A 12,771-nucleotide genomic window follows, 5' to 3' on the forward strand; every position below is an offset into this window, starting at 1 on the left:
TATATATATATATATATATATATATATACAGTATATATACACACACACACACACACACACACACACACACATACGTAATAATAAAACTGCTGCATTTTTTTTACTTTAATAACAAATGACAACCACCTAGTTTTCCAATTCTAATCTCAAAAAAGCATTTTGAATCCAGTTAAAATAACGCAAGTTTGAAATTCTGATTTGAATTCACCATTGAACACTTTCTTTACAAAACACATTTACAGTAGCTAAATATTGAGGTTCACTTTGTGATTTACTAGAATATCACTTAGCCCCCATATGCCAGCATTCATTTAGTATTATGTATTTACTATTATAGTATATATTTAACATTTTGTATTGGCTTTTAGTTTTAAATTTATAACTAGTCAATTCTTTAATTTGAACAATTTAGAGTTTTGCTTTTGTTTTTTATTTATATTTAGAATAGCATAGAATAGAATGAGCTTTTATTCACCAAGTGTGCGCAAACACACAAGGAATTTACTGGGGTTTTTCAGGAACTCTCAGTAAATACATACATATATAAATACAGCGGGTAAAATAAGTATTGAACACGTCACCATTTTTCTCAGTAAATATATTTCTAAAGGTGCTGTTGACATGAAATTTGCACCAGATGTCGGTAACAATCCAAGTAATCCATACATACAAAGAAAATAATACAAACAAGTTCAGAAATTAAGTTCTATAATAAAGAAGAATGACACAGGGGAAAAGTATTGAACACATGAAGAAAGGGAGGTGCAAAAAGGCATGGAAAGCCAAGACACCAGCTGAAATCTATCAGTAATTAGAAAGCAGTCCTGCCCCTTGTAAATGGAAATTAATATTAGCTGGTTTAGTCCCAACCGATGGCCTATAGAACGGTGTCTCATTACCAACGTGTCACACAAGAAACATTTCATGATGGGTACCTTATTGTTGCAAAATATACTGATGGCATTGGTTACAGAAAGATTTCTATACTTCTGAATGTTCCAGTGAGCACTGTTGGGGCCATAATCCGGAAGTGAAAAGAACATAATTTCACCATAAACCGGCCACGACCGGGTGCCCCTCGCAAGATTTCTGACAGAGGAGTGAAAAGAATTATCAGAAGAGCTGTCCAAGAGCCAAGGATCACTTGTGGAGCGCTTCAGAAAGACCTGGAATTAGCAGGTACAATTGTTTCAGAGAAAATAATAAGTAATGCACTCAACCGCTGTGGCCTTTATGCACGCTCACCACGCAAGACTCCATTGCTGAAGAAAAAGCATGTTGAAGTTCATTTAATGTTTACTGCACAACATTTAGACAAGCCTGTGAAATACTGGGAAAATATAGTCTGGTCAGATGCCATAATACACACCATATTTGGAGGTCAAATGGCACTGCACCTCACCCCTAAACATCATGGTGTAGCACTGGCAAAATTCATATAATTGAAGCAAGGATGAATGGAAAAATGTACAGAGACATTCTTGAAAAATATCTGCTGCCATCTACCAGGATGATGAAGATGAAATGAGGGTGGACATTCCAGCGAGACAATGATCCCAAACACACAGCCAAAGAAACTCTCATTTGGTTTCAGAGAAAGAAAGTAAAGCTGCTAGAAAGACCCAGCCAATCACCTGACTTGAATCCAATAGAAAAATCTATGGAAAGAACTAAAGATTAGATTTCATAAAAGAGGCCCACAGAACCTTCAAGGTTTGAAGACTGTTTGTGTGGAAGAATGGGGCAAAATCACATCTGAGCAATGCATACAACTAGATTCTCCATACAGGAGGCGTCTTGAAGCTGTCATTAACAACAAAGGCTTTTGTACGAAGTATTAAATAAATTTCAGTAAGCGTGTTCAATACGTTTTCCCTGGATCATTCCATTTTATTACACAGAACTTAATTTCTGAACTTGTTTGTATTGTTTTCTTTGTATGTATGGATTACTTTGGTGTAATGTAACGAAGCAATAATACTTTGTTACAGTACTTAAGTATTTTTTGGGTTTTTAATTTTAGTTTTTAATATTTCAGCCAACTTTTACTCCACTACATTTCCTAATTAAAATGTATACTTTTACTCCGATACAATTCCCCGAAGCATTTTCGTTACTTACTACAAAATAGTCAGAAGAACACGGACTGCAGGAAAGCAGGTTTGACGAATCAGTGGTCTGGCGTTTGCAAGTTAGACTCCTAAAAAAAACACCTTTGCTCATGTGCAAACAAGTGCGCTCACAACTGCGGATGATTCATTTTACATTCAAGTCGAGTCTGGGGTGTGCGATACAGCATCATCTGTGATAATATTGTAAGTGTTGTTGTACTGTGCGATCTAACATTATCAAGTAGGCTATACCACCAAATCACAGAGTGCACGCACGTGATTTATTAGTCTATTAAAACTCAAAATGTAAGGCATTCTAAATTGTAGACGGCAAAAATGCTTCTGTACGCTTCTTATATTTATATAATCTAATATAGTTTACTTAATCTATCTATATCACACAAAGAGTACCGTTTTTCTGCAGATATCAGCATGAACATTTAATAATCATTTTATATAAGTTCAGTAAAGCAATAACTGACTTACATTTTAGACATAATATTGCTTGTTTTTGCTCAATTTTGCCAATGAAAATAGTTCCGAACAAAGATCACAGCACTGTTTTGCGTCTCTGAGCAATGGACGGTGTTTACTTATTGAATGAATCAGCTTTTTGAACGAATTGGTTGAATAAATGATTCAGTGATTCACTCATTAACACAGTCAAATGCGTTGTTCCTGAATGAATCAGTCGTTTGAATGAATCTGTTGAATCTCAATGACTCACTCATTAACAGTCACTTGCTGCCACCTACTGGCGGTTTTATTTTCACATTTCGACTTTTTTTCATGTTTTAAATGATTTCAAATATCAGTATTCAACGTTTTATGTTAAAAACAAAACATTAGGCCTATTTATGCATCTGTAACGGCAGTCTAAATACATCCATGTCCCCTCTGAGATACATAAACTGTGTAAATACATCTAAATACATCTGCTATTTCAGATGCAGATTCCAGAAATGTTTTCTTATGTTGGAATGAAAGACACTAAGTACCGGATGAAGTGCTTCTTATTCTTACCCAAAAATACAAAATGGAAGAAAGAGTTAAAACTGAACACAATCTTGCTATTTGAACATTTATTATATATATTTATTTGCTTCTTTCCCATTTTGCATTTACTTGTACTTTTACTTTCAGTACGTTTAAGATTAAAAAAATACTTTTCGTACTTAAGTACAATAAATATCACATACTTTAAGACTTTTACTCAAGTAATATTCTAAACGGTGACTTCAACTTCTACCAAAGTAATTTTCTGGTAGGATATCTGTACTTTTACTTGAGTATGGCTTTCAGGTACTTTATACACCACTGCCGAGAGGAACCCCACGCCATCACGGGGAGAACATGCAAACTCCTGGGTCACCATGGACTTCAACTGAGCCACTGTACCCCCGTTGTAGTAACATGATATTTACATAACATTTTTTTAATGAAAATCGTCATATAAAGAATTGCCAAAATACTCTTCTTTGAAAGCAAAAAGAAAAACAAGTTAATTTTGTAAAAAATCAACACCATTTCAGCTGTTCTCAGCAAGGATTCACCTCTTACAACAACAAAGTTCGAACAAACTTCAACAGTGATAGCAAACAATGTGAAATGACTTACCCATGCAGAGAGGCATCAGCAGGAACAGAACGAACCAGATCTTCATCTTGGATCTAGAGGTTTTGTGATGTAGTTTCAGTGTCAAATATCACATACTTTAAGACTTTTACTCAAGTAATATTCTAAACGGTGACTTCAACTTCTACCAAAGTAATTTTCTGGTAGGATATCTGTACTTTTACTTGAGTATGGCTTTCAGGTACTTTATACACCACTGCCGCTGTACATATATGACATAGTAACAGAAAGAACATTCAAATAAGTAAAACTAAGGGGAAAAAGTAGAAAATATACAATAAATAATAATAATAATAATGTGGTATACATCAGAACAGAAGAGAACAGAAAACGTATGTATTATGTGCTTACGTATTATGCACTTACATATTGAACTTTCATTGGTTTATTTCAGTTTTTGTTTGTCATTTTAGTACTTATTTCAGTAACATGTCCAATTTCAAATTTGAAACATGTCAAAGTTTTTTTTAAATACATTCCATTTTTTTAATAGTTACAACTGTAGTTGACAATTACAACACTGCAGATGCAAATAATTAAGTCAGCTTGTAGAATAATCTTTAGGTGTGATAAATAGCAGCTAACATTGTTGTGTCGGTAGGGCAGTGCTCTGGTTCCTGTGATTATAGCTCTGAGCCAGAGAGCTGGGTTTAGTGGGCAGGACACACATGTGCTGTTGCTGTCATATGGTTAAGCAGGCATGGGGTTGGGTATGCTGTAGAACATCCTTAAAACTATAAAAACACTATATATGAGCCAAAAAGAGAAGTTGGCCTTGAACATAATTTAGCTGCATGTAGGTCACAACTGAAGCACAGTGCAATACAGCTAAATTTTTCAGGGAATTTAGTGCAGAGAATTGAGATTTAGGAGGAAAAAGTGCACAGAAAAGCAAAACGGAATAGTGTAGGATGATAAAACGAAGAGGAAAAAGTAAATTACCAAATGAGTCCCACTTACGATAGATGGTGTGGAGGTGGCAGTCTTGACGGCAGGGGCAGTATTCTCTGTATTCTTGCTCATCTTGTTGTCTAGGATGTTCTTCTTGACCACTTTGAGATCACGGTTCTTGCCTGGGATGTATCCATGTTTCAGGGATATCAGGACAGGTTCTCCGTTCTTCCCTTCAAACCATTCCTCGGCCTCCAGGGGGGCATCCGGACCCGCCGTGTCGGGGTAAAGGTCATCCTGGAACAAGTCCGACTGATGGAGGGAAGAGTGTTATTAGTTGTTAAGATATGCAGGATATGAATCATCCAAATCATTCAATCAATCATGCAAAAGTAGAGACGCAGATGCAGAGTTCATTTGCATGGTGTCAAAGCTGTTTTTTTGAATTTATGGCTTTTGATCATTCTTTTGTTGTCCATGTATTTTTATATTTTTTGGAAACAATATTTATTTTTCAATATATTATATACCATATATTACTATAGCATTCAAAAGGTTGGGTTCATTAAGTTTTTAGAAAATAGATTAATTAATAAATACAGCATTAAATTGATCAAGTGATATTCATAATGTTACAAAATGTTTTCATTTCAACATCTTTTGAATGTTGTATGGCAATATGTCTTTACAAAAATATTAAGCAGTACAAATCAGCATAATCTAATGATTTCTAAAGGATCATGTAAAACTAAAGACTGGAGCAATGGCTGCTGAAAATTCAGCTGTCATTACTATATCTTACAAAGAAACATCCAGGTCATATTTCACCTTAAAAGAAAAATAAAAAAAAATACATGCATATAAATAAAAATTTTTACCCATTACATTAACACATTATTATAATGACAATGCATATGCTCTATTTGTCATTGTCATTACTATAATAAGAAATCCATCCTGTCTCTATTACTTTATTTATTTATTGTATTTAAATCAGCATATATGCTAAAACAAATGCAATGTGGAAATACTATATGTGACCCTGGACCACAAAACTAGTCATAAGGGTCAATTTTTGAAATACACTGATGTATGGTTTGTTAGGATAGGACAATATTTGGCCGAGATACAACTATTTGAAAATCTGGAATCTGAGGCTGCAAAAAAATAAAAAATAGAGAAAATCTTCTTTAAAGTTGTCCAAATGAAGTTCTTAGCAATGCATATTACTAATCAAAAATTAAGTTTTGATATATTTACGGAGGTTGGGTTCATTAAGTTTTTAGAAAATAGATTAATTAATAAATACAGCATTAAATTGATCAAGTGATATTCATAATGTTACAAAATGTTTTCATTTCAACATCTTTTGAATGTTGTATGGCAATATGTCTTTACAAAAATATTAAGCAGTACAAATCAGCATAATCTAATGATTTCTAAAGGATCATGTAAAACTAAAGACTGGAGCAATGGCTGCTGAAAATTCAGCTGTCATTACAGGAATAAATTACAATTTAATATATACTGAAAACAGTTACATTCAAATATTTAAATTCACAATATTAATATCAAAAACACTGAAATATCTTACTGACCCTAAAACCTTTGAGAAGTAGTGTACACCTAGATATTCAGAGCTTAATATGCATTGCTTTTTATTTGTTTAAATATATATTTGAACATTTAATGTTAATTACAAACATTTTCAGCAAATATAAAAAAAAACATACAAAGCTAAAGGTTTTTAATATAGCTAGTGAAAATCTTGGCAGCGCTGGCCCTAAATGATCTCACACTGGTCCTGGGTCAGAGGGTTATTCTTTTCAGTGAACCCTTATTAAAAACAAAGGGATTAAGTAAACAAAACTTTCTATTTTTGTCTCTTAATCTCTTTGACAATGCCAGAAAACAGAAGCCAAAGCAGGAGGAAGCTGTGCCTCAGAATATACAGTCCAGCCTGTACTCTTCAAAACAAAATAGCAAAACGACTCAAAAGGCTCACTTTTCTTGGCACGGTCATGATGATAGGTTCACACTTTCTCTCATGCAGTTTGTAAAACCTGAGAACACACACAAGCACACAGGTCTATTAGAACATGATCACGAGGGTAGCAGACATTAGTGCAGAAGGTAGGTGTGAGACAGGGAAATACCACCATACTCCAAGCAATTATGCAGAACCTCTATTTTTGAAATACACTGATGTATGGTTTGTTAGGATAGGACAATATTTGGCCGAGATACAACTATTTGAAAATCTGGAATCTGAGGCTGCAAAAAAATAAAAAATAGAGAAAATCTTCTTTAAAGTTGTCCAAATGAAGTTCTTAGCAATGCATATTACTAATCAAAAATTAAGTTTTGATATATTTACGGTAGGAAATTTACAAAATATCTTCATGGAACATGATCTTTACTTAATAGCATACTCCAAGCAATTATGCAGAACCTCTATTCATGCGTCACTCCTTGTTAGAAATATAAATTTGATTCTGGAGGACCCAGTAGCCTTTTGTTAACCAGGTCTACTGCTGCCCTCTTTTGGGAGGATTGGGACTCTTCTATCTTCCCTGCATGCAGTGGTGTTGACAACTAGCACTATACATTAAAAACAGGGCTCCAGACATTAACAAAAAAAATTAAGAAACAAAATTAGACACCAAATTATTTTTTTTAGGTGTCTCAGAATCTATGTGTTTTACTTTTTTTTTTCAGTCATACTGTCATCATCTGTTATGTCTCATCTTTTCTTGTTTTATCAGCATTTTAATTAGTGCTGTCAAACGATTAATCGCGATTAATCGCATTCAAAATAAAACATTTTGTTTGCATGATACATGTGTGTGTACTGTGTATATTTATTATGTATATATAAATACACACATGCATGAGGTGTCTCAGAATCTATGTGTTTTACTTTTTTTTTTTCAGTCATACTGTCATCATCTGTTATGTCTCATCTTTTCTTGTTTTATCAGCATTTTAATTAGTGCTGTCAAACGATTAATCGCATTCAAAATAAAACATTTTGTTTGCATGATATATGTGTGTGTACTGTGTATATTTATTATGTATATATAAGCACACACACATACAGTATATATCTAAAAATAGGATAAAACAAAAATAAATGCAACCTATTTTGGGGTGAAATATGACGTGGTCATATTCCTGATGTTTCATGAGATTCTCCCACATCCTGCTATCATCTTAATAAATTTTTTTGCTATACCTTGCGATCTCGCACTTGTTGACATCCAGCCCTCTCTTGGGCATGTATCCCATGCCCCTCTGAGGCTCCTTAGTGGTAAAGGTGTTGAGGTAATGGACAAAAGGAGCTTCGTCTGTGATCTCAAAGTAACGGATACTGCTGTCACCCTATTAGAGACAAAACATCAGTCAGAACTATTGTACCATTTCCAAAACAACATTACCAATTCTAAACATCCAGGTGTACACCACCTAGGACTGGGCGATATAGCTAAAAAAATGTATCAACGATATATTATTTCATATAGTTCGGTATCGATAATTATTGACATTTTTTATAACCTTTTGCAAAACAAAGAGCCATAGAATTTTTTTTTTTAACCACTGTATTTTTAAATTAACCCAATTTATTGACATTTATATATACATAATAAATATACACACAGTACACACATATATATTATGTAAACAAAAACTTATTTTGGATGCGATTAATCACGATTAATCGTTTGACAGCACTAATTTTAATCAATCTTGTAGATGTCCTAGGAACTAAGGTTCTATACGTCTTTTCCAGCTTGACAACTATAAACAGTCACAACGAACTGCTTATTACACAGAGTCTGTGCCAATATCACGGACCACAACTATGTCAGCATTATTTTGCCAATGAGTGTAGTTTGGGCTCCTCCTCAATGCATCCTATAAATGTTGTCATATGTCTTTCACACATCTAGTATGTTTTGCTTCATTAGCTACATGCAATTATAGGATGTGTTGAATTTAAGCTTTAGCTCCTTGCATTCTTTTTTTTTTTTATGTAGACAACAGGTTTAGTAAAAAATATGACTATGCAATATAGCGCATATATTTAGCAAAATGCTCCTCTTTATAGTTATTTTTCTAGCATACTGATGAGCTTATGGATGCCGAATTGTTATTCAGAGGTAAATATATTGTTACGTGGCTTTGTTTACAAGCTTTACACATTTTCCGCATTCACGTTTATTTCGTAATATAGTAATAAAGAGAAAGATACGATGGGTTCATGTGCCGCTTGAACTGAGGCGCTAAAGCGATCGCTCATCCTACATTTAAGAGCGATTGTTTGAATTTCGTTATGAATTCAGCAGAATTTGAAAGCTGATACTTTGTTTATTAAATGGTAACAGAGCACAAAGCTTATTGTGATTACTGGATGGCAAGTGCGCTACAAATATTATAAAGTTAACGCATTAACAGAACAGCCTATAGACTAAAGATCTTGATAACAAGAAGCCATATTATTGGTATCGATTATAAACAAGAATTGTTAACGACACTGCTAATGCCCACACAGCTGACAGCTTTACCTGTTGTAGTTTGTTCAAGTTGTGCTATTAATTTAACTCCTCATCACAGGCTGGCACAGCACTCAATTCAGCATGTGTTCGTGTTTGTGTGTGCTGTTCGCGTCACTCAAGGCACGTGCCTATACCGTGCACTATATCAAATTTTTTTTTATATTGTTATCGAACGTGTACCGTCGATAAATATCAATACCGTTTTATCGCCCAGGCCTAACACCACCATTCAAAAGCCAGTAAGATACTTTACTATTCTTTAAAGAAGTCTCTTATGCTCACCAAGGCTGAATTTATTTGACTAAAAATCCAGTAAAAACAGTAATATTGTAAAATATTACTGCAATTTAAATGTACAATTTCATTCTGAACTGATGAATTGTCAGGAGCCATTATTCCCGTTTTCAGTGTCACATGATCCTTAAGAAATCATTCTAATATGCTGATTTGGTGTTAAAGAAACATTTCTTCTTATTATCTATGTTGACAACTGTTGTGCTGCTTCATGTTTTGTTTTAAAGAAAACAGTGACGCATTCCAAAATAGGAACAGAAATTCCAAAATAACAGGATTTATTTGAAACCGAAGCATTTACCTTTCCACACAGGTAGACCACGTTAGTATCAGGATCATAGAAGGGCAGGAGGACTCCGTTACTGGTGTCCATCTCATGGACAGAAACTGGCTCCTCCATATTTTCCTGACAGACAAACAGAGCAAATATGAGGTCTAATTATATTAAAAAGGACAAATGTATGTTATTTTCTTAAAGGCACAATATGTAAGATGTTTTTATTAAAATATCCAAAAACCACTAGAACAGTGTTATATATTTTGCTGACTTGTGTACTTACATTATCCCAAATGTTTCAAAGAATGTTTAAATCCAGAGAAATAAGCAATTTCAACTAGTGACACGGAGCGTGTCTATCGTGTCATTGTGTCGCCTGCCAATGATGTCAAAACCCCTCGATTTCAGGTTTAGTTTTGTAGAAAACATGGAAGCACCAAAGACGCTTTAATATGTTGTGCATTTTAATAGACCAATGTCGACCGCACAGAGTAGCATTATAACAGAACTAGAACAGCCTATAGACTAAAGATCTTGATAACAAGAAGCCATATTATTGGTATCGATTATAAACAAGAATTGTTAACGACACTGCTAATGCCCACACAGCTGACAGCTTTACCTGTTGTAGTTTGTTCAAGTTGTGCACGAAATAGGCACTGCTTTTTCTGCACTTTTACTTCACACGTCTCCGTCATTTTCGGTCTCTCTCATGCTGCCACAACTGGAGCAGCAGGTGTGCCGTCATCGCTGGCGTTCGGCAGAGATGAGGACTTTTTCCACTAAAACTTTGATGCGCATCGTCTCAGTTTATTACGTCAACATAACAAATGATGTGATCGCAAAACAAGCAGGATAAAAGGCATTACATGCAAATTTATATAGTCGCCAGTGGCGATCTCAGCAAAAACGTCACAAAATTAATATTTTGGTAACAAATGCGGCGCAGTCTGGAGCCCTGAAAAATTTCAGAAGTTTATGAAAAACCAGCAAAACCTAGACTAAATCAACCAATACCGTTTTATCGCCCAGGCCTAACACCACCATTCAAAAGCCAGTAAGATACTTTACTATTCTTTAAAGAAGTCTCTTATGCTCACCAAGGCTGAATTTATTTGACTAAAAATCCAGTAAAAACAGTAATATTGTAAAATATTACTGCAATTTAAATGTACAATTTCATTCTGAACTGATGAATTGTCAGGAGCCATTATTCCCGTTTTCAGTGTCACATGATCCTTAAGAAATCATTCTAATATGCTGATTTGGTGTTAAAGAAACATTTCTTCTTATTATCTATGTTGACAACTGTTGTGCTGCTTCATGTTTTTTTTTAAAGAAAACAGTGACGCATTCCAAAATAGGAACAGAAATTCCAAAATAACAGGATTTATTTGAAACCGAAGCATTTACCTCAGTTTATTACGTCAACATAACAAATGATGTGATCGCAAAACAAGCAGGATAAAAGGCATTACATGCAAATTTATATAGTCGCCAGTGGCGATCTCAGCAAAAACGTCACAAAATTAATATTTTGGTAACAAATGCGGCGCAGTCTGGAGCCCTGAAAAATTTCAGAAGTTTATGAAAAACCAGCAAAACCTAGACTAAATCAACTACATAATATATAAACAATCCAATCCAAAAAAATAAATATATTATATATATATATATATATATATATATTATATATAAGAAGTCTCTTATGCTCACCAAGGCTGAATTTATTTGACTAAAAATCCAGTAAAAACAGTAATATTGTAAAATATTACTGCAATTTAAATGTACAATTTCATTCTGAACTGATGAATTGTCAGGAGCCATTATTCCCGTTTTCAGTGTCACATGATCCTTAAGAAATCATTCTAATATGCTGATTTGGTGTTAAAGAAACATTTCTTCTTATTATCTATGTTGACAACTGTTGTGCTGCTTCATGTTTTGTTTTAAAGAAAACAGTGACGCATTCCAAAATAGGAACAGAAATTCCAAAATAACAGGATTTATTTGAAACCGAAGCATTTACCTTTCCACACAGGTAGACCACGTTAGTATCAGGATCATAGAAGGGCAGGAGGACTCCGTTACTGGTGTCCATCTCATGGACAGAAACTGGCTCCTCCATATTTTCCTGACAGACAAACAGAGCAAATATGAGGTCTAATTATATTAAAAAGGACAAATGTATGTTATTTTCTTAAAGGCACAATATGTAAGATGTTTTTATTAAAATATCCAAAAACCACTAGAACAGTGTTATATATTTTGCTGACTTGTGTACTTATAAGTACATACAAATGGCAGAAAAAGTAAAAGTACTATGCTAGCATGCGATTTGGAAGTCGGCCTCTGTCTTTAAAAATTCCTTTCGTCTCCTTCTACATAATGCTTATTCTCAGCATTTATTAAATGGTTCTAGGGATGCACCGATATGAAAATTTTGGCCGATACCGATAACCGATTATTCTTTATTTTTGAAAGCCGATAACCGATATGTTGGCCGATAAATCTATATCCAAATTGTTATATACTTTTTGAGAGCCTGATTACAAAAAAGGTCTCATCATTAAAAGCCACATCCCAAACACTTCAACATAAAATACAAGTGGTTGTTGTTATTAATAATATATCAATGATTTTGAAAAAGTAACAAATTAATACCACTGTTTTAAATAGCAGCCGTTGAGCTGCACGTGCTGAAGCTGAAGAGCTGAATGAACATGGTAAACTGAAGCGTTTTGCTGGCAGCTTATTTAACTCAAGGAAATGCATCCTGAGATTAATATTAATACAACATAAACATAATATTACAACTTATATATGAAATGACAAATGACGCAGTTATTGCATGCTATAGTCAGAATGTGTGATCCGGTTGTGGATGCGATCTTCCCATAACAACGCGCTGAAACACGCACCGGTAAACTCTTTTAACTTAACCAAACGCATTCTATATGAGATAAATCAGATATACATCAAATAAACACAATATTACAATATTACA

General features: G+C 34.1%; 1 protein-coding gene across 1 annotated transcript in view; it reads right to left on the minus strand.

The window, feature by feature from the left end:
- LOC107597328 (uncharacterized) overlaps positions 1 to 12,771 on the minus strand; it is a 94,554-nt gene that overhangs the window by 1,230 nt on the left and 80,553 nt on the right. The window contains exons 4-7 of the mRNA XM_016288342.1: positions 11,794 to 11,898; positions 7,873 to 8,018; positions 6,643 to 6,700; positions 4,707 to 4,949 (exon numbers count right to left, since the gene is read on the minus strand). Coding sequence (XP_016143828.1) covers positions 4,707 to 4,949; positions 6,643 to 6,700; positions 7,873 to 8,018; positions 11,794 to 11,898 — 552 coding nt within the window. The remainder of the gene's footprint in view (positions 1 to 4,706; positions 4,950 to 6,642; positions 6,701 to 7,872; positions 8,019 to 11,793; positions 11,899 to 12,771) is intronic.

Source organism: Sinocyclocheilus grahami, unplaced genomic scaffold (assembly GCF_001515645.1).
Source record: "Sinocyclocheilus grahami isolate Dianchi unplaced genomic scaffold, SAMN03320097.WGS_v1.1 scaffold230.1, whole genome shotgun sequence".
In the NCBI taxonomy this organism is placed as follows: Eukaryota; Metazoa; Chordata; class Actinopteri; order Cypriniformes; family Cyprinidae; genus Sinocyclocheilus; species Sinocyclocheilus grahami.